Genomic DNA, 22,897 nt, shown 5'->3' with positions numbered 1-22,897 from the left:
AAAGATGTGTGGTACCCAAGCAATAACGCCAGCACAGCGCTTAGGTATGAGGTTTCACCATTATTTTCTAAATACCTTTGGAAAAAAGTAAATCTGGCAAGTCCCACCTTCCTATTGTGACGGCCCGGTGAACTCATACACACATCACGTTTCTGGCACGTAGGCCATTTGCACCCTTCGGCTCCACCCCCGCCGCCCGCGCGCCACACCCCCCGGTTCCCACCGCCCTCTGGCGCCCTGGTCGACTTCCGCCATCCCCACCGAGCGCGGCCGCTGCAGCCCACGTGGCCTCCGCTACGTCACATCCGGCCCTTGCGATTCGGGGCTGGGAACCCGCGCGATGAAGTGCGTATTTGTTACTGTAGGGACCACCAGCTTTGACGACCTCGTTGCGTGTGTCTCGGCGCACGACACGCTGCAAGTGAGTGGGGGAGGCGGGCGTGCGGGCGCGTGGCGGCTTCGTTCGCCGCTCGCCGCCGCTAGCCTTACCACTAGCCTCGGTAACCTTGCCTGACCGCAGCGCTCGGGAAGAACCCCTCACAGCTCTACCTCAGGTGCCGCCGCCCCTTTGCTGGCTCCTCCCCGCGCTCGGCTGGGCCCTCCTCCAGCTCCCCCTCTCCTTAGCGTCCTCCGCCTCCTCTTCCCGCTTCCCCGCCGCCCTCCGGGCCGCTCCTCCCCATCCTTTCTCCGGCTCCTCCTTTCCCCGGCTTTTCCCTTCCGACTCTCCGCCTCCGCCTCTCCTTCCTCGTGCTTCGCCCCTCCTTCCCGCTGCTCCGCCTCTCCGAGTGGGGCTCCTCGGCCCGGGCCAGCCTCCAGCCGCTCCTCAGGCCCTCTCGGGGTCGCGTGGTCGGCGTCAGACGCCTCGGCGAGCTCTGCCTGGCCCGGCCCGGCTCGATCCGGCCGGTCCCACTCAGCGCGCCGTCCCCGCCCTGCCCCCACCGCGCTCGGGCGAGCCCGCGCCTCGCGGTCTCGTCAGGCGTCCTCGAGGCGGGCGTTCTCCGGCGGCGGTTGCTGCGGCGGCTCCTCCGGGCCGGTGGTTCGCGCAGCTTCAGCCCTGAGGCGGATTGGGGCCGTTTCTTCGTCTCCCCTCTAGTTTTTGACGCCTTCCTCAGGGTCTCGCGTGGTCTTCTGCCTGTGGCGTGGCCGGTTCTTTCAACGGCTTGGTGAGCAGGGTCGCGTAGATCTTACCGGTAGGACTCGTGAGGTACCTTGTCGGGGCCCGGTACGGGGGTAAAGCGTCATTCTGGAAAAGTAAAATCGGCCGCAGGTAGAAGATTTTGCGGCCCGCGCTGCGGTCTGAACACCGGCTTTAGGGTTTGTTGTTTTTACAGTACCCTGTTTAAAAGTCCCGCTTTTTCTTTCTTTCTTTTTTTTTTTTTTTCCCTTTTCAGATCATCAAGAGCCTGGGCTACAACCGACTTGTCCTTCAGATAGGTAGAGGAAAGGTGGTACCTGAACCATTCAGTACTGAGTCATTTGCTCTGGATGTTTACAGGTACAAGGATTCATTGAAAGAAGATCTTCAGAAAGCAGATCTTGTTATTAGTCACGCAGGTAAAGTGCCTTAGAATACCACAGTTGGGTTTTTGGTAGTAAGAACAGAAACTTGAAATTTTTGAGGTAAAGTAAAATCACTAGAGTAACGCACTGTAGCCTTTTGAGTATAATACTTATTTGAATATACCTGTTGAGAACATTACTAGAGAACTTATTTCTGGGTGATACGAGGAAATTAACAACATAGACTAACTTTCTAAAGAAAGAAACTCCAAACACGGGCAAAATAATTTACCCAACGTCGTGCGTAAAGAGTTACCAAATTTGAAATTAGTATTTGGGCTTAGATTTGCAGGAATGTTCAGCCAGCTTATTGGTTGGATTGGACATGGAGAAATTGGCTTTGGAAGTTTTTTTTATATTTTAAATGGGAGTATGAAATGAATGCAGTCAAAAATATTTTTTAACCACATGTTGTGTAAATCATTGCCTGCTCTTCAAAAACCATCCTGATCTAGTCAGACTGCCGGTACCGTCACAAGAACTGTTTTGGGGGAGCATTGCAGTTTCGATTGCCGGATAAGTGAGGGAAGAAGCTTCTTAGTTCTTAAGAGGTCTAGTTTGAAGGGAGAAAAGTTACTAGAAGTAAACATTACCAACAGATTAGTGATTAGAAATGTATAGGATAATAGTTAATAGTTTTTTGTACCGTTCTGTGTGCTTTGTGTATATAAGTCATTGAATCCTCCCAGACCTATGAGCTAAGTATTTTTAGTATTCCCATTTTACAGATGAAGAAACAGAGACACAGATTAACTGTACTTCTCCAGTCAAGTTAGTAGATAAAAGTCTTGGTGTTAGAGTCTGTCCTACCTACTACTCTAAACTAGTCAACCCAAAAAGGTTTGTCTACTTATCAGTCTCCTCACTCCCATTTACTTTTTTATTTTTTATTAACTTATTTTTAAGATTTTATTTATTTGAGACAGCACGAACTGCGGAGAGGGGTAGAGGGAGAAGCAGACTCCCCACCCGGCAGGGAGCCTGATGCCAGGCTCCATCCCAGGACCCCGAGATCATGACCTGTGCCCAAGGCAGGCTTTTCACAGACTGAGTCGCTCAGGCGCCCTTCTCACTCCCATTTAAAATACCTAAACGATTTTAGATTTTAGAGCTGAATTGACCCAAATATTGTATATATGCACATTTATGGAGACTTATTCTTGACATTTTGGGGATGGTACCTCACAAGCAGCCTTATAAGGATGGTCAGAGTTTTTCTTTTTGGTGCCTGTCACTATTGAAGACTTGCTTTTTCCACTTGTGTTTGAATAGAAGTGCAGTACAGTTTCACGTGTAGTATGTTGAACTTAAATCTTAATTGAATTCAAGGCTCATGCCCAGGGCATACTAGTAGAGAGCAAGTGGCAAAGCACTGAATCGTAGGTCATAATATTGTTGGCAGTGGTAAAGAATGTATTTTTCAAGTCAAGTTTATAACATAATATAGAGAAGTGGTCACTACACTTTGGTCATTTGAATGTATAATTAAAAGGCCTGGTTTGTAGTTCTGCCAGCTAAGTTTATCATCTTCAGTTCTGTCTATAAGGCTTGGTGGAGCACCTTAGCTTTTTTTTTTTTTTTTTTTTTAAACTTAACAATTTTGATTTAGGTGCAGGAAGCTGTTTGGAGACTCTGGAAAAAAGAAAGCCCCTTGTAGTGGTTGTAAACGAAAAGTTGATGAACAATCATCAGTTGGAATTGGCAAAGCAGCTACACAAAGACGGGCATCTCCTCTACTGTACCTGCAGGTATACTACAGACTGATAATTTGACCTCTTGCATTAAATCCTCCCTAGCTATTCTTATCCACCTACCTAACTTGTCTGTCTTTTCAACCTCTTACATTCTCCTGCTTATCAAACATACTTTGATTTTTCTCACCTGTAAAGCCCTCTTATTTGTCTAATGCTGTGAGTGTGATCTCTGTTATATTTCTTTCTGTGTCTGCGTGTTTCATTTCATGTGAATATCTGTGTGTGTACGCATGTATGTAAGTTCCATCCGGTGCGCAAGTCTCTGAGAATATAATTTTTGAGTTCATTAGATTTTCATTATTCAAGGAAGGCATTTGCTGATTTTTTATAATTAAGGTTTTGCCTTCAGTAAATCCATTGGGATCCCTAAGTGAAATTTACTCACTAAACTAGACCTGATATGTCATAGGCATTGTTTTTAAGTGCTTGTGGATACAGTGATAAACATGAGGTAAAGCCCCTGCTCTCTTGATACTTACGTTCTAGTAGGGGGACATAGTTAACCGTTCATAAATAAACGATGAAGATAATTTCACGTGGTGAAATGTGTTAAGAAAATAAGGCAGGGTGTGATATAATAGCTGGGAGTGAAGATAGATTGGTCAGGGAAGGCATGACTGAGTATATGACATTTGAGCTGAGACCTAAATGACAAGAGCTAGTCATGTGAAGCTCTAGAGGAAGAAGGAAAAGCAGTAACTGCAAAGGTCCTAAGTTAGGAAAGAGCTTGGAGTTTGTTTTGTTTGAGGAACAGAGGGAAGGTTAAGTGTGGCAGGAGTATGGCGAGCAAGGGAGAAGATAGTATAAGATGAGACTGGGTGGGGATAGCTCAGGTAAGAGTTCTGATTTTATTCTGTGTTTAGTGAGAAGCCATTAAAGTATTTTCAGCAAAGGAATTACTATGGTAAGGAGTATTATTTTCTAGAAGTATATTAAAATTCAACAAGAACTGGTCAACATCACTGTAGAAGGATGAAGAAAATTGCTGGTTGGTTTTCTATTAATTCTTCTTGAGACACTAGAAGCTTGCAAAAGGGTCAGGTCAGTAATTCCCAATTATTTGACTTTAAAAGCTATCCTAGTTTGATGTTTTAAAAAGTAAAGACCTTATAGAAGTATTATAAAATATATTTTTTATGTTATAATAAATTGAAATTAATTTTCAAGTGGAAAACCTTAGAAGACACTGGCTAGAACATAAAAGGCTTGTCTTTTAACCTCACTGCGTCTGTCTCTTAGGCACTCAGTAAATACTTGTTCTTTCATTAAATATTTATTGAGCACCTACTATGTGCCAGGCATTATTCTAGGTACTTGTCATGTATTGGTGAACAAAACAGACAATTCTGTTCTCAATGAGAGGAGACAAATTCATTGATTGTTTCAGGAACAATTGTTGGTGTCCTAATCCCTATATGATGGAGGAGAGGAAAGATCAGGGTGGCTGTATAACACAGAAGTCATTATTAAAAGTACTGTGAGTCGGGAGAAGCTAGGTAATAAAAATTATGTAGGCTTCAGATAACTGTCCTTGGGTAGTTGAGATTGTTAGGGGTTAACATTTTTTATTTTTTTAAAGATTTTATTTATTTATTTGACAGAGACACAGCTAGAGAGGGAACACAAGCAGGGGGAGCGGCAGGCAAAGGGAGAAGCAGGCTCCCCGCTGAGCAAAGAGCCTGATGAGGCACTGGATCCCAGGACCCTGGGATCGTGACCTGAGCTGAAGGCAGGTGCTTAAATGACTGAGCCACCCAGGCGTCCCGGGGTTAACATTTTTTAAAGAAGAATAAACTCCGCCTCCTAACGGGTTTATGCAAGTCAGTTTTTCTGGACACTTAATGAGTATTTTTATTCTACATGTTAAGTCAGCTTTGATTTTATGTCAGTACATTTAAAAGGAGAAAGCACTGATTTCAGAAAAACATCCTGATTCCTTACTCAAGTTGAAAAGCTGTACAAGTCTCCAGTTTATTTCTTATAGTTTTAGAAGTCTTTTTCTTAATATTAATTTGAAAAAAAGTCACATACATGAATTCTGTAAGAATCAATAATTGGTTGTATTTTCATTTTAGGTACATTATTCCCCCAAATCTAGGCTGGGTAGTTGTATGTCTGTTCTAATTTAAGTGGCTGCTTAAATTTGTGAAGTAATACTTTTATGTCATGGTTTGGAATCTTCCAACATGCATGGTGATTGTACCTTAATTATATATGGATTTATGACAGTAAATTACTGGCAAAAGAAAGCTATTTCACAGTCTTCATGCATGGTCCAGTAGTCTTCCCAGCTTATTGTTCTTGTCTGGCAGCTATTAATTTTGTTTTCATTTATTCTGTTTTCATAAATTAATTTTGCTTCAGTTTATATCTGCCCAGTCCCGAGAAATGTTTAAAAGCCATGTGACCACATCTTTCATGAAATAACATTTCTGTAATATTTGTTGACACGATGTACAGTATCTGTTGAATTGGTATTGACAGGTACTACATAGTGCTCTTCGTATTGCTTTAATCTTTATGTGTACGGTTGACCCTCGAACAACACAGATTTAAATGACATGGGTTCACTTATACAAGGAGTTTTTTTCAGTAAATGTGTTTTCCTTATGATTTTCCTAATAACATTTTTTCTCTAGCTTATTGTTAAGAATACAGTGCATAACATAATGTATAAAATGTGTGTTAATTGACTCTTACGTGACCGGTAAGGCTTCCAGGCAACAGTAGGCTATTTGTAGTTAAGGTGTGGGGGAGTCAGAAGTTATATATGGATTTTCTTTTTTTTTAAGATTTTTAAATTTATTTGAGTGAGAGAGAGCATGAGTGGGCAGAGAGGGAGATGCAGACTCCCTGCTAAGCAGGGAGCCCGACGTGGGGCTCCATCCCAGGACCCTGAGATCATGACCTGAGCTGAAGTCAGACACTTAACCGACTGAGCCACCCAGGTGACCCTGGAAGTTGTACATGGATTTTCAATTGCGCGGATTGTCGGTTCCTTTAACACCACCTTGTTCAAGGGTCAACTATATACCTAAAATAAAATTTTATTAAAATTCGCATGTACAGTTTGAGAAGCATCACAGTATTCTTGGAAGTTAGATTCAGTCATCAAGTGGGCAGCAGATGAATTACAGAATTTTCTCCCTTGTTACCTAATATTTTTCTTCTTTTGTTTTAGCACGCTTCCTGGGCTGTTACAGTCAATGGACTTATCAACACTGAAATGTTTTCCTCCTGGCCAGCCAGAAAAATTTTCTGCATTTTTGGATAAAGTTGTTGGATTACAAAAATAAACACTAAACTCTGAACACTTTAAAAACATCCCCCAAATCCAACCTATGGAATGTGGTTAAATCAAATTAAATATATAGTATATTTGCAGAATAATATAAATTAATAAACTTATACATCTATAGAATGTATAGAAAATTTTATGGTGTGAATGTTAGCATTTGGGTCCAAATCCTTACCGCAATTTAGTAAATTCAATAGATTTTTACTTTATATTTTAGTTAAAATATGTATGAGCATTCACAGGTTTTATCCTAGAATCCCAAAACCTCAAATGTAGTTATTAGTTTGGTGTTCTTTAGAATAAATAAAATGAAGCAGTAACAAATTTGTAAGGCATTTGAGAGTCAGCATCATTAGCTGTACAGTTTAAGGAATCAATTTTTTAAAAAACAAGCAAAAATGATGAGTTGTGTTCTGTGAAATAAAACGTTCAATAATTACCTTAAAAAGATTAAGATTAATTAAAGGTTAACAAGATTAAATATCAAATCAGTTGATTATGGTACTTGGAGAAATTACTTTTAGTGGCGTAGATTTGTTCTCTTTCCTCTAAAATGCAAATAGAAAATGACAAAATAATCTTGTTCAGTATCAAAGTTTTATTGGTTTGAAAAGAGTAAATCAAAAAGGACTTAGGCCAAGAGAACTTGCTATTATTTTTAAGGGCCCCTTCTCACAGTGGTGTTGAAACATTTATTGTAACATCACAGAGGAATTTATAATTTACTTAAAAAATTAGTTCTACAAGCAAATATATGATCAGATGTATATAATGGCCTAAATACATGACTTTTAGGTTCATGTTCCTCAAGATTGATACATTATGAAATTCTGATTAGAGTAAGTAGTCTTGATTCTAAATGTTCATAGTTTTCTGGTAGAAGTTTTAGATAGAGTTTATAAAAGTAGTATACACTATAAAGACATACTTTCCATAATCAAAATATTGGCTATTTTAGGCATTTTACTGGGGATGCTTTATATAATGTTTCTATAGATTTATTTTCCTGGTTGTGTTTTACTTAGGCTAATATTAAAATAAATTCTTAATAGTAGAAGTGGTGGCTGAGAAATACTCTGGGTAGCAGGAGGAAGCCAACTTGGATTAAAATTTTGCTGAGAATAATCTAAAAAGTGAGTAATCTATATCTACATAGTTGAGAATTCACAGCACCATAATCATAAATGTACGTTAGTCTTAATGCTAATGTTATATAGGAAAGGCCCTTTCTAAATATTTGGAGAGAATTTCCTGGGCTCTTTTATAAGTGCTCTAATTTGAGAAAAATTGTGGCTTAAAATGTATTTTGATCACTTGGTTTTTAGTTATGTCATGAAGGACTAACCATAGAGAATCAGAAACAAAGGGTCAACTTAAACATCAGACAACTGTAAAGTAATATGGGACCCCAAATCCTCTGTTTTCTTTCCCACAAGAATATATAACCCTGATTGCATTATTTCATTTAGCAGAGGCTTAAGCCAATGGTGTTAATTGCGTGTAGTGATATCCCTTGACTATATACCTTTGTGAAATTTTTTTTTACCAGTTCGGCTTAAAAATCCGGGGATCTCTCCGGATCAATTTCATTTGGCAGGAATTCTTGGGATCATCTAGTCCAATCCCATCATTTCTCAGATGTGGAAGGCCAAAGGTTTACAACTTGTCTAACAGCCTTTGACAGGGAGCTGCCACTAGAAGCAGCTTCTTGACTCCTTGTCTTGTACTCTTTCTACCACACCATAATATATATTGTAAGCTTTTTGATTCTTCATAATTGTCTAGTATTTAGTTACTTTACTCCCTTCCAAGGAGAGTTTTGTTCATTTATTAGAAGTTGTTTACTTTAGTAGGAATTTCACCCTTAATTGGGTTTTTCTTTGGTGTATGATAAACTTACCTTGGACTTAGAAACCTGTGCTTCCTGAGTTTTTGGAATCCAAAATGCCATGGGTAGGATTGATAGTAGATTGAATAAAGGAAGACTTTAAGACAAAGACTTGTAGATTTTTGGAGTTGGAAGAGAATTTTAAACATACCTACTATAAACCACTTTAGATGAGGAAGAAGGCTAAGATAAATTAATTGCCAAAATTACCAGTTATTGGTCCTTATGAAAAATTAATGGTAATATTCTATTGGGAATATTTGCTCTGAGTGAAATTTGGTTTCATTGCATGGCAGGGCTTCAGGTTCTTGAAGTCAGTGGGTAAGTGGAGTGTAGTTTATTTAGCAGTTTTCTGTTAGAGATATTTAAATTTCCAGGGATAAGGAAGCAAAGGAGTATTTTGAGGAATTCTTAACATGGATATGTTCAGAGGTGGACAAGTAATAATAGAAAGTTGATGTTGGAGTAGATGAAAAGTGATGAGAGGTTATAGGATGACTTTGGGAAGTAGGGAGTTTTGATGACTGATTTGGGAGGAAAGAAAGCTGGAAGGATTTGGTAGGTAAGAGTGCAACTGATGAACTTGAAGTGGGATTCTGGAACATTACAAGTTGACTCTTGAACAATGTGGAGGGTTAGTGGTGCAAGAACCCTGCACCCTGCACAGTTGAAAATCCACATATAAATTTTGACTCCCCAAAGATTTGATTAATAGCCTGCTGTTGACTGTGGAAGCCTTACTGATAACATAGACTGTCAATTAACACATTTTGTATATTATGTGTATTATATACTGTAATCTTAACAAAGTAAGCTAGAGAAAAGGAAATGTAAAGAAAATCAAGGAAAATACATTTACAATATTGTGTTTTAGAAAAAGTATAAGTAGACCTGCACAGTTCAAATCCGTGTTGTTCAAGGGTCATTATCGGAAAGTACTATCAAGTGTCTGATTTTAGACACCTTAGAGTACGACTCTGTGCTTTTAAAGGTAAATCATGTAGATAAAAAGGGCAATATAAAAATATGTACCACCACTTTGATAGTTTCAGGAAGAGTTTTCCAAGACTAAAAAAACGTCCGTAATGACTAGAAGTAATGTAGACATTTTTCTTGGCCCTTTATTATAGTATAAGCACTTAATCTCTCTGATTCGTTCGAATTGTAAAATTTTCAGACATGACCAAAAATCTGCATACAGTATAAGAAATGAGACATGGGCAGACTATTTGAAACTGATTTGGGGGAAAGGTTTGGAATGGGTGGTCCAGATAGTTGTACTAATCTGTTTTTCTGCTGTACAACTAATACTATATTTTTGTGGGGGAGTGGGGAATGAAAAATAACAATAGTTAACACCTGTTGCATGCTTAGTATGTATCAGGTACTATTTAAAGCAGTTTAGGGGTTCCTGGGTGGCTCAGTCCGTTAAGTGTCTGCCTTCAGCTCAGGTCATGATCTCAGGGTCCTAGGATTGAGCCCTGTGTCTGGCTCGCTGCTTAGCTGGGATTCTGCTGCTCTCTCCCTCTTCCCCCCCCCCCCCCAATCCTGCTTGTGCTCACTCTCAGTCTCTCAAGTAAATAAATTTTTTTAAAAAAGCAGTTTACAGGTACGAAGTTACTTAATCTTTACAATAATTCTATGAAATAGCTACTATTCTCCCATTTTGCGGATGAGGAAACTGAGCTCAGCATAATGCAAAAAGGAAGTTTTATGCTACTTAAGTGTCTGATAGATTGGGAATTGTAATTGCTAGAATGCTGATTTCCCCTGTATTTCTTCCATCATTTGTGGTGACAGGACATGAAGTCAGGACTATTCCAAGAAATTTTGATTGTATGATAACCACAGGTATATTACTTATTTCAGTCTTCACATTGTTATTTTTAAAAGCCTACTGAATGCTGATCAAAATCCATGTGGAGAAACTCCCAGGTGGTTTGTCTGGTTGCAAGTTACTTAACTGGCTCTTTTGTTTTCTCCAGATATTTGTTTTAGGTTCTGTTTTTGGTTCTGTTCTCTATTTTTTCTTGATATTTTCATTACTCCCAGAGCTACTATTAATGCTCTATCTATATTCCCCGACTCTGATCTGAACTTCTGAATGGTATTTCCAGTTACCTCTTGGTCATATATGTCTGTTAATGCTCTAAGCATGGTAAACTTAATGTGCCCCAAACTAAAATCTTATTTCTCCTTCCATCCTTCTGAGATCCTTGCCCGTATTGATGGTATTATAAGCCTGGAGGACTAAATGATATCTCTAACCCATTATATCTGATTGGTCACCAGGTTCTCTTAGCTTTGCTTTCTAAATATCTTGAGCCCATTTATTTGCTCATTTAGTCTTTTAACATAAATGCATAATAAGCATCTACTTTTTGTATCAGCAGCACTCAAGACATGATTACTGCTCTGGAGGAACTCTTTTAACAGTCTAGTTGAGGAGGAACTGTCTTACTCATTCTTGAATCCTCTGCCTGCAGCACAGTAGGCTTTCCATAAATGATAAATGCATAAATGCACTTTTTCTCATTGTCTTGATTGGGATCGGTCTTTAGGAAACACTGTAATCTTGCACATAGTCATTTCTTGGAGTCTAGTATGTCTCTTGTTCAGAAGAAAGATGTGACCATCACATTGTATGGTGAAATTTGTAGGATCAAACATTTACAGGACTGGCATTAAAACATAGCAATACTGACACTGTGTAATATCCTAATGGTATTTAAGTGTCTGTCAAATAATGGTACCTATTGGGGATTTTTGGTAAAATGTGTTAAAAATGAAGAGGTTTGTTAAAAGCAGTAGCTGTAGTGTTTTCCAATAACATTACATGGAAAAGGGTTTAAGATAACCACTAAACATTTAATTCCTTGTTAGATGGTTAATTCTTTACAAAAGTGAGTATTCTAGCACAATCTTTATATTGAATAGTTCTTTAAATTATAATTTTTGTAGGTGGCTAGATAGAAGGTGAGCAAACCTAGCTTGCTTCAAACAGGAATTTCCTGAAGAATATATGCTTCTTGACTCTGATATTGATAGAATATTTTTAAGGTCTTTTATACTGTTAAATACCATCTGTTTTGGTATTTGATTTCTAGCTCTTTATTGTGTTTATGAATTTTTACCACATCCTGACCAAAATTATTTTGATTGATACTCTGTCATTTTATTTTGATGGCTATAGTCCTGCTCTCTAAGGCAGTAGTATAAGCCTCTTTGGGTCATGGAACCCTTCAAAATATTTAAAACTATTGCTTCTCTCGCATACTGACACATATTTTGCAGTGAATTTTGGGGAGTTTTTCCCAGGTACCTTGAGGCTCCAGGTTGAGAATCTCCAGACTGAGGCCAATTTTAAGTATTTTCATTCCTCGTTCCTTGTTCATTAGTACTCTGGTGATAACTACTAGACTCCTTTATAATGAAGCCCTCTGATTAAATACATTTAAGTTTAGTAATTCCCAGTTTTATCACATAACAAATTAGAAACTTACCAAGTTTAACACATACCGAACACAATTTGAAACTAATTTTAATATTGTTATACTATTAACTGTCTATAATCCATAATGTCTTGTGTAGCACTGTTTCTAATAAAAGGAACTAAGTGGAATTTTTTTCATTTGTAGTAATTATTCTAGGATATACTAGATTAGGCTATTTGGAAAAGCAATACAGTTTTGTACCTCATTTACTGTCAAGTGTGCTTCTAATGTATTTGTTTGCTGAACTGATAGTCACTGTTGGAATGATGTCTGTGAGGCCATATATTACATCTTTTTTATTGTTCATTTCTCCTTTTGTACAGAACATATTGGTTGTTTCTCCACTGCCAGTGTGCAGTGGGTGAGTAATATACTTCCCAAATTTAGGAGTGAAAAACATTAAGTCCTTGGCCTAAGTAATTTTCTGAATCTCAGTTTTCCCATTTGTGAATTAGTAAAGCTAACTTCCTTCATAGGTGATTTCTGAGACACAAAACCAATTGTGTGGCATGTTTGAAAATAAAAAAATGTCATTGAAGTAATACATTTTCTCGGTTAGAGTTTTTGTTTTAAGAAGTAGGAGTAGACTTAGAGATATTTCCCTGGAATTCACAGTATATACTCCTAAATGATAACAGAAAGCAAAGTCTTCATTGAATTTCATATTGAAATTCATAGTCTCTAGCTGGGGTTATAGTTAGAGAATTAAAGATTATTTAGAAGCTTAAGTGAGTGCATCAAAACAAGAGTGTTCTGGTCTGTATTCTCCTTTCCTTCAATCCCCTGTATGTTGGTAGACTGTTCAGACACTGTAAGTATCTTGAATAAAAAACCAACCCTTAGCATTTCTGTGCCATTAGGATGCATTTTTAAACAAAGCATTACTTCGCTTTTTTCCCCTAATCTATATTAGAGTGCTTCAGATGGAAGTGGGGAAGAGAAGGAAATGAAAGCAAGTGGCTCTTGGTAATGTTTCTTTTATTTTGCTTATCTGAAGGATCACTACTCTGGGAAATCAGTTCTTTATTGTCTCTTTCCTAAAGCTTTAAGAGGAGGGAGGTTGAATAGGATCCAATGGCCAAATTTTGTTTTGGAACCATTGTGTTCCCTTCCTTCATGAATTTTGCTTTGTTCATTTTGTTTAAATGTCTACTATGAAAAGAAGCAACAGGTTCTATTTCCAGGGTGCTGTTAAAAATGTTTCAGAATGTTTACCATTATATTTTTAAGTAATGAAAAACCTTAAAAATAGGTCCTGTAGGGTTGAGTTATATACCCCAATTGGCTCCATGTTATTTTGGTACTAAAAATAAGTGAAATAAATGAGTTTTTTTAATACTGATTGCCTTTCAGCAGTTTCCCACAAATCTTTACATACATGTCATTGTCATTTTTATTTTTTGCAGTTTTAGATAAAATTGACATAACATTGTAAAAGTTTAATGTATTTGACATAATCAGATACATGTATATATTGCAAAATGATTACCACAGTTAATACCCATCACCACACATGGTTATAAATTTTGTTGCCTTCAAAAATCTAGGTCTGTTTATTTCATCTGTAAGGTAAGATTTACTCATTTTTATGTGGGCCAGTCAACCCCACGATTTGCCGGGATAATAGGTTAATCCTCCTACAAGCTGTTTTTATGGTTAATGTTGATCACAAATTTGACCATCTAAAGGGAGGGCAAATCTGTTATCCACCATTGAATCACAGTTCCTCACAGTTCCTTAGACCTGAAAGAGAGCTTAAACATGCACCATACCTCCTTCCTTTTATAGATGAGGAAACTGACTCAGAGTAAGTAGCATAACCAAGTTCATAATACTTTTTTCATGGTACCATGTTGCCTCTCAAACTAAAATAGTAACTCGGAAGTGTCATGTGCTATATACCTTTACAACTAAACCTTCTCTGTCACAGATAATGTATGCTTTAAAAAAATTTTCAGGCATGTACCTCATTTAATTAGTTGAAATATGAAGAAGTGTTACCTCAGAACTAAAACTATTAGTATTCATTCTCCACTGCCAGTGTGCAGTGGGTGAGTAATATACTTCCCAAATTTAGGAGTGAAAAACATTAAGTCTATTTGATCAGTGAAGAAATAAGACAATTCTAGCAATTAAAACAAGTCACATTTGCAGGTTAAATTTTAATATAGGAAGTAGTAATTATAAAAGCACATCAGTTTTATAATAAGTCAAATAATGTTAATTATTTTAAGTTATTTGGATTTTCTTCAATCTGTTTCATTTTAATCTACCCAGAGTACAGTGCCTAAAAGTTTAAGGCAATTATTTTTCTTTCCATTTTCAGAAGTGAAAGAAGCTTTATCAGTGTTGGGGAAAGCTCCTCTGGGGAGCTATATTTGAACTTTGGCTTGATTTCCAGTAGAATTTAGTTGAAATTGTTCTGTTCACTAAGAATTTCTTAGTGAATTGTTTTGTAAGGTAGCAGCTAACAGCAATCAATATTTAAGTACTTTTGTGCTAAGCACTTAACATTCAGTATCTTATGTAATTATCCCAGTAACCTTAGGTATAGATGACAAAAAATTTGTACAGAAACATTTTTCAAACTTTGAAACAATTTAAAAGCAGTAGCTATTGTGCATTAAAAACTTGTTAATTTGAAGTTAAAGTTCCCTGCCTAACTTTGATCTGGCTTTTCCTAAATCTTCAGAAAGATTTGGAAAGTCTTTGTAAAAGATTCCCCTTTGGAAAAGGCCAGATCAAAGTTAAGCAGGTAACTTTAGCATTCCTTAGAGCCTTTAATATTGCTAATGGACATTGTGAACCTCAAAGACTGGATTATAGTGTGCAGTATTTGCTGAAATTTTCACCCTGAAACTCTTTAGAGACACTTACTAAGAACTTGTGAAACAACATTGATTGAGAATGCTAGTTCTCAAAGTTGCTGGACCAGCAGCATCAGCTGTCATCAGAGAACTTGTTAGAAATGCACATTCTCAGGACCCACCCTATACCTGCTGAATCAGAATCTCTGGGCATGGGGTAATTTGTTTTATGGAGCCCTTTCTCTGTTCTAGAGGTTTACAGGATTTGGAGTAGTTTGCTGTAGAAGAATAGTAAGCCAATTGGGATTTCAAGTGCAATAGATACTTTGAAGGACAATATTAAATAATATGAAATGGCTGTTACACACAGGATGAAGTCTATTATCCCGCAGGTTTTTTTAAAAAGTCCTATTGTACTGATTTGGGGAATGTAACCTGTACTTAACCACCTCTGAGCCTTTGTACATCATTTCTTTTTTGATATATGATTCCTCTTTACAATAATCAGACAATATGTAGTCCTTGTACTGTTATTGATAGGATGTGAAAACTTGGACAAATTTCATAATATTTGAAACTTGTTTCTTCATTTGTAAAGTAGGAGGTCCTGTAGCTATAAAATTCTATTTTTCATTTATTTTCCCAGTTTATTATGCTATTATTTCTTCACTTAGTATTTTTTAAAATTTTTGTTATATCTTAAGATAATACACATAAATAGTATAAAATATTAACTAGTTCTACAAGGTGTATCAAACAGTTCCATGTCCTACTTCTTCCCATCTGTGATCTGCTTTCTGTAGTTGGCCATATTACCTTTGTTTTATAAGTGGATATGTTTAAACTTGTTTTCATTTTTTAATTTAAATATCATCTATACACTTGCTAGTATGGAGGAGGAGGCTTTATATTCCTCTTCCACAGTAGGAAGTCTATAGATGGTATTTAAGTTGAAAAAAAAAATTTAGTTCTTGTGAGATCTGTTTTCAGTGTTGACGTGATTACTTAAGTACAGTATTCACATCTGAGTCATGTAGTCAGTATTCATTGATTACATTCCTCATTTTTAATGTTTTCATTTGCTTGATTTTCTATAAAAATATTCTCAAGCTCTCCAACAGAGGTATACATCTTTCCTAGTATGTTTAAATAGGTTATCTTTAACTTTCATTATTATTTATTTTTGAAATGTCTGTGCTGGAGTTCTATCCCCTTTTAGGTGAACTGGTCATTGATTCTGTAGTTCTGCTGAATGTCTGTCCTGGGATTTCCCCTTCACCCTTATCCTAGAAATTCCTTTTGCTTCTCTTACATTGAATCTTCTGTTTCTAGGACTCTCTGCCCTCCCCCTTTTGTGGTTTAACGTATTTATTTTGGTTTCAAATATCCTTCATAGCTTTCTGAGAAAGGATGGTAAGTTTTTTAATCTTTCATGTTTGGAAACGCTTCTACTCCCATCTGATTGATAGCTTGGTATAGAGTTCAAGGTTGGAAATAGTTTTCCCTCACATAAGGAACTTTATTTTTTTCTAGCTACTAGTTATTCTGTTGAGAAGTTGTATATGACCCAGTTTTCATCTCTGAAAGCTTTAGAGTCTTTATCCCTGACTTCAGAAATGGTGTGTGCATTGCTGATCATCTTTTTTGCTTTTATTGTTCTGGCTACTTCATGGACCCTTTCGATCTAAATATAGGTACTCCTATCCTGCAGTGCTAGAATTTTCTTTTCATCATTATAATCATTTCTTCCCCTCCACTTTATCTTTTTGGGGGCCTCCTGTGTTAGATGTTGGCTATCCAGTAGTGATCCTCTGATTTTCTTGTTTTTTTCCTCTTCAATCTTGTCCATTCTGTGAGTTCCTCAACTCTAAATTCTTTCTGCTGCTTTTTTTAAAATTTATTTTTCAGTTTAAATACAGCAAAATCAGCATTTTTCTTGTATAGTTCTGTAAATTTTGACAAACATATAATTGTGTAACCACTACCACCATCAAGATACAAAATACATCACCCCCATACATCCCCTTTCTTCCATCCGTTTGCAGTAAGGCTTTTCTATAACCCTAACTACTGGCAGCAACTGATCTGTTTTCCCTTTCTATAAGTTTTATCTTTCCCAGTTTGTCATAAATGCAGTTATACAGTATGTAGCCTTTTGAATCTGTCTTTTTACTGAATACAATTCATTTGAGATTCATGCATGTTCTTTTGTGTATCATACCTCATTTTTTATTACTGAGGAGTATTCTGTTGTATGGATGTGCCAGTTCATTTACCAATTGAAGGATGGTTGGATTGTTTCTAGTTTGGGGGGGGATCATGATTACGAATAAAGCTGCTATAAACATTCATGTACAGGTTATTGTGTGAGCTGAAGTTTTCATTTCTCTTGGGTAGATAACTAGAAGTGGAATTGCTGAGTTATGTGGCAACTCTGGTTAACTTTATAGAAACTACTAAACAATTTTTTAAGAGTGGCTGTACTATTTTATTCATACCAGCAACATATGAGAGTTCCAGTTGATTCATGTCAACAGTTGCTGTTGTCAGTTTTTTTAAAAAAATTTAGTCATTTTAAAATGTATGTAATGATATTTCATTAAAGATATACAGATGACCATTAGACACATGGAAGGTTTTCAGCATTGTTAGCCATCAGGAAAATGCAAAACAAAACCACAGTGAGGTACCACTTGATACCCACTAGATGGGCTATAGTCAAGAGATGGACAGTAATTATGGATAGGATGTGGAAAAATGGGAGCCCTCATACACTACCGATGAGAACGTGGAATGGTGCAGCTGCTGTGGAAGACAGTCTTGACAGTTGCTCAAATGGTTAAACATAGATCCAGCACCTCCATTCCTAGGTATTATCCAAAAGAATAGAAACATGTCCAAACAAAAACTTGAACATGAATGTTTATAACAGCATTAGTCATAAAAAGCCAAAAAGTGGGAACAACTCAAATGTCTACTAATTGATGAATGGATAAGTAAAATATAGTTTAACTATAGGATTGAAATATTGATACATGCTACAACAACATGGGTGAACCTTTTTTTTTTTTTTAATTTGTTTCTAGTGCAAAAAGGTGGTTTTATTAAAGTACAGGGAGAGGACCCATGGGCAGAAAGAGCTGCCCATGGGTGAACCTTTAAAGCCTCCTGCTAAGTGAAAGAAGTCAGTTGCCCAGGACCATATATTGTATGATTCCATTTATTGAAATGTCTAGAATAGGTAAATATAGAGAGACAGTAGATTGGTGGTTACCTGGAGTTGATGGACAATGGGGGATTAGGATGGTTATGGGTGTGGTTTCATTTGAATGTAATGAGAATGTTCTAAAATTGATTGTGCCAATGGATGACAACTCTGTAAATGTACTAAAAGTAATTGAAATGTACACTTTGAATTGCATGGTATATTAACTGAAAAGCTGTTAAAAATCACCACTTTTAAATGTACAGTAATTTTAGTGAATGTACAGAAATGTTGCAAACATCACGGTTTTAGAACATTTACCACACCAGAAAAGATCCTTTGTGCTTGTTTGCAGTTAATACATACGTATACCCCAACCCCAGGCAGCCACTAATCTGCTTTCTATCTCTATAGATTTGCCTTTTTGGTATATTTCATATAAATGGGATCCTATATCTTTTGGAATCAAACCCCTTTTGCACCTACCTTCTTTTACTTAGGTTTCAGTTTCTCCACATCCTTGCTAACACTTGTTACTGTCTGTATTTATTATAGCCATTCTAGTAGGTTGTATTTATATTTCATAATGGTTTTAATTTGCATTTTCCTAATGACTAGTGATGTTGAACATCTTTTTAGCTTATTAGCCATTCCTGTATCTTTGGTAAAATGTGTAGTCAAATCATTTGGGCAATTTTTTAGTTGTGTTTTTTTACTGTTGACTTTTGAGAATTCTTTTTATACTTTTGATACAAAGCTTTTTAGTCAGATGGGATATATTAATATTTTTTTCCAATCTGTGGCTTGCATTTTCATTTTCTAACGGTGACATTTGCAGAGCAAAAGTTTTTAATTTTGATAAAGTCCAATTACTCATTTTGTTATATCTAAGAACTCTTTGCCTGACTCAAGGTCTTGAAGATTTTCTCCTATGCTTTCTTCCAAAAGTTTTGAAATTTTGGTCTACATTTAGGCTTTTGATCCATTTTAATTATTGTATAAGATGGGAGGTATAGGCTAAAGATCATTTTTTTATATATGAATGCCATTGTACAGCACCATTTGATGAAAATACTGTCTTTGTTGAACTACTCTTGAAACTTTGTCAGTAATCCATTAACCATATTTGTGTTGGTCTTTCTGTGTACTTCTCTTTCCTCTTTTTTTCTTTTTCTTCTTTCTTTCATCTCTTTTTGTCTTCTTGTCTCTAATTTTTGTTTACTGCTCTTTCTTGTATTACTTTTCTAGTTCTTTTTCCTCTCCCAGTTTTCCTTTATTCCCTTCATCAAAATGAAGTATGTAGATTAGTATTAATTGAAGTTTTATGTACCTTATTTTTAGTTTCAGTAGCAATAAATATGAAGAATTGGCATTTTTTCCCTCAAAGTAAAAACTGCCAAAAATGAGTTAACTTTTTCATTATAACCTTTAATTTTTCTCAGTGAATTTGTGGCCTTAGAAAAAGATAGTGATCCCTCTTCCCAAACCATGTTTCAGGACTTTTTCAAAAGGCATAATTTCCCTAGTGTTCTGGTTTCCTTAAAAAAGAAATTAATTACGGTGATTTCAAATTGATAGGCTAAAGGAAGTCAAGATTTTATTTTTTACCATGCTTTTATTTCATTCCTAAATTATTTTATTATCGATACTTTTTCTATAGGCAGGGCAGTCATGATAGCTACTGGATCCACAGATACAAGAAAAACAATTTTCAAAGCAGCTTAATTTTGCAACTTCTCCAAAGCCAACTTTGGATCTGTTTAACACTTAAGAAAGGAACTTGATTTTGGCATTTAAATAAAAAGGAGACACTTGACAGTGGAATCAAGTAATGCAAGTGATCAGTCCTGTTTTTGAACCTTACAAATACAGCTGTATTTATTTTGGTTTTCTTAGAATCCAGAGTAGTTTTTCCAGAAAATTGTCCTAATAATACATGGAAATACTCTCATGTTCAACAGCTCTAATGCTGTGCCATAGCATTTTAAACGTAGTCTGTTAGAAAGTTTGTGGGTAAGACATTTTCTTTTATGCTGCTTCAGTTTAAACTTTCATTGTTTCCAGTTTTTAAGAAACCCTTTTTGCATTTTATCTTTTTGTTAATGCTATACAATAATTTGGGGATATTAGTCAAGAATTGTATCTGTTTTCTAGTATAGTTAATGGATTTAGTTTCTGTGATCCTAGCAGAGAGTTATTATTATTTAGGAGAACCAAATGAAATTACTTAAAACCCCTTACCTGAAATAACCAGGCAACTGCTTTGGCACTTTATTTTGCTTGAACTGTGATCTTAGCCCCTATAGATCAAGGGCGCCCCCAGCCTCTGACTTTCTTAGTTTTTGAAGATCTTAATACAGAAGTTCAGTAATTAGGTTTATAATTTTTTCCTCTCATCTCCATGAAATTATGAGGGGAGCAGGGAACTTGGGCAGAGACTGTAGTTGAAAATTTGGGGCAGAAATCTTAAAGCGATATAATGTGGGCCAGGCTGCATCATATACACCTGAGTCTTGTTGCAGTCCCATTGCAGCCTCGTGCAGCAGTTGCCCTGAGTTAACTGCAAACTCGGCTTCTTTTTGGTCCCAAAGCTCAGCTGCTTGTGCATATTTCTCTCAACCTTGGGCTGATTGCATTAATCCCATCCTTCCCCAACAAGGTAGCTCCCCCAAGTGCCTTCTCCCATGTCTTCTCAAGTCCAGTTCTCTATTCCTAGGAGCATCGGCTCTTCCTCTTCTTTTCACAGGGTCCCGACTTGTCCAGGGCAAGCCAGCCCTTTGCTTCTGCTCCTGAGAAGTGCCAAGATTCTGCAGCGCTGACTCCAACTGCCTTCTCATCCCTAGACTTTGGGCTGCTTTCCGGATACCTGCATAAGCAAGCCCTTGTCACTGCTACCCATTCCTACCTGCATCCTGCTTTTTCCTTCTTGCCACATTTGTGTTCCTTTCTCCCCTTCCCCACCTCCACCCCTGGCAAAATGCATAAAGGATGGAAAAAGTACTGCGGCCAGAAGTCTCTGAATGAGGCATCAATGGATGAATATTTAGGCAGCTTAGGGCTGTTTCGAAAGCTGACTGCCAAGGATGCCTCTTGCCTCTTTCGGGCTATTTCGGAGCAGGTAAAAGGATAACAAATATATCTTCCCTATACTGAGTTTTCAGGGTTTGACACATGGCATGGTACTGGAGCTAGAAGACCTGGAGCCCACCAGAAAAAAAAATGCCTTTTCTCTTTTCTAGTAAAGATATCCAGGCCTGTCTGCCACTTACTAGCTTGGTGTATGCCTTTGCTGATGAGTCCAGATATATTTCTGTGCCTTTGCTGTCTTTTTCTGTTTTCTAAATGCCAGTTTGGAATGTAAGATAAGAATGGAATTACAGAAAACTTTGAAATGAATCTTGATCCTTTATAAACAGCCCCTACTTTTCTAAATTTAGTGCCTAAGGAAAAATTTATAGGTTGTGCCCATAAGAACTAGAAAAAGGGTGGGGGTGGTAAGACAGAACCATCTCTTCCAACCCCAGTAAAGATGGAAAAAAGATTTTAGTAAGGTCAGGACTTAATTTCCTACATATGTTTCAAATAAGGGGGACTCAGTGTCCAGTTCATCATTTTAATTTAAAAGCTATTTCAAATGACTGTTGACAGCTGGTATTTCTCTTCTTTTTAGTTGTTTTGCAGCCAGGTCCATCATTTGGAAATCAGGAAGGCTTGTGTCTCATATATGAGAGAAAATCAACAAACTTTTGAGTCTGTAAGTAGAATACATAACGCAAGGTAGAGATGTTAGTAGGGTGTGTAGCAAATGGGAAATGAATTTTGAGCCATCTACATAATGAAAATTATGTCCTGCAATCTCCTCAATAGCAAATACTTAATTTTCAGCTGTCTTCCCCCTAGCTAGCATGCTTCTGGACCACCTCCAGAATAAGATTGTTCTGTTCTCCAATTAAAAGTTAAGAAAAAAACAGTTCATCTGTATCCTTCCCACTACTTTCTACTCCCCACATACTGCCCATAATCTGGCAAGCCCTAAAAAGTTACATTTTGACTACTGTTCTGTATTAGCCATACCACTGTTTTCTTGAACCAAGTAATCATAGTTCACAAAGTTTGGCTATGTTAATATTTTTAAATGTATACTTCCAAGTATGTATAAATGGGAAACCCCTTTGTATTCTTAATTCTGTACACAATGATCTTCAGCCGATATGAAGAATCTTATAAAACCTAATTGTAAGAAAACAAATTAGGTTCTAAACATTTATCTTCATGTGACGAATTGGTAATTGGTGCTCTGCCACTAATTGGCTTTAAAACAACTTCTAGAAGACATCTTTGAGTACTTGGAAATATTTGAATTCTTGTTAATGGAATGAGGTTTTATCAAGGTTTGATTTGTAGTGTGCCCTTTTGTGTGACTTTAAAAAAAAAAAATTCTTAGCCTTTCCAGTACTATTTGTTTTCTTCTGACTGTATATGATGGGTATTTGCCTGCTGTTCGAAGTTTACTCTTAATTTTCTCAACAGGTTTCAGTGAATTTTAAAACTATGTGAAGGCTTCTTGACTTTAAAGCTTATTACCTAGGAGTTAATTACAGTCTTTACTACATCTGGGGAAAGGATTATTCATGAAATTACTTCAAATGCAAGACCATGATGTAAAACAGTGCATCTCAAGTATTTTTGTGCATACAGATCACCTGGGGATCTTGTTAAAGTGCAGATTCTGATTCAGTAGGTCTGAGCTGGGGCCCGAGATTTCTGCATTTTAACGAAACTCCCAAGTGATGCTTGCTCTTGTTCATGATACAGTAATAGTAACCACATTTTGAGTAACAAAGATTTGTGTAAAATTTTAAAACTTACATGGATAAATCTCAATTATGTC

General features: G+C 37.0%; 1 protein-coding gene across 1 annotated transcript in view; it reads left to right on the top strand.

Annotated features, from left to right (window-relative positions):
- The first annotated feature begins 340 nt into the window (after positions 1-340).
- ALG13 (ALG13 UDP-N-acetylglucosaminyltransferase subunit) overlaps positions 341-22,897 on the top strand; it is a 64,435-nt gene continuing 41,878 nt past the window's right edge. Inside the window, 8 exon segments of the mRNA XM_021686789.1 lie at positions 341-421; positions 1,392-1,554; positions 3,170-3,308; positions 20,753-20,778; positions 20,781-20,905; positions 20,907-20,945; positions 20,948-21,124; positions 21,677-21,760. Of these exon segments, the coding sequence (XP_021542464.1) occupies positions 341-421; positions 1,392-1,554; positions 3,170-3,308; positions 20,753-20,778; positions 20,781-20,905; positions 20,907-20,945; positions 20,948-21,124; positions 21,677-21,760 (834 nt within the window).

The sequence above is a fragment of the Neomonachus schauinslandi genome, chromosome X, assembly GCF_002201575.2.
Source record: "Neomonachus schauinslandi chromosome X, ASM220157v2, whole genome shotgun sequence".
Taxonomy (NCBI): Eukaryota; Metazoa; Chordata; class Mammalia; order Carnivora; family Phocidae; genus Neomonachus; species Neomonachus schauinslandi.
This window is presented reverse-complemented; position numbering and strand designations above follow the sequence as displayed.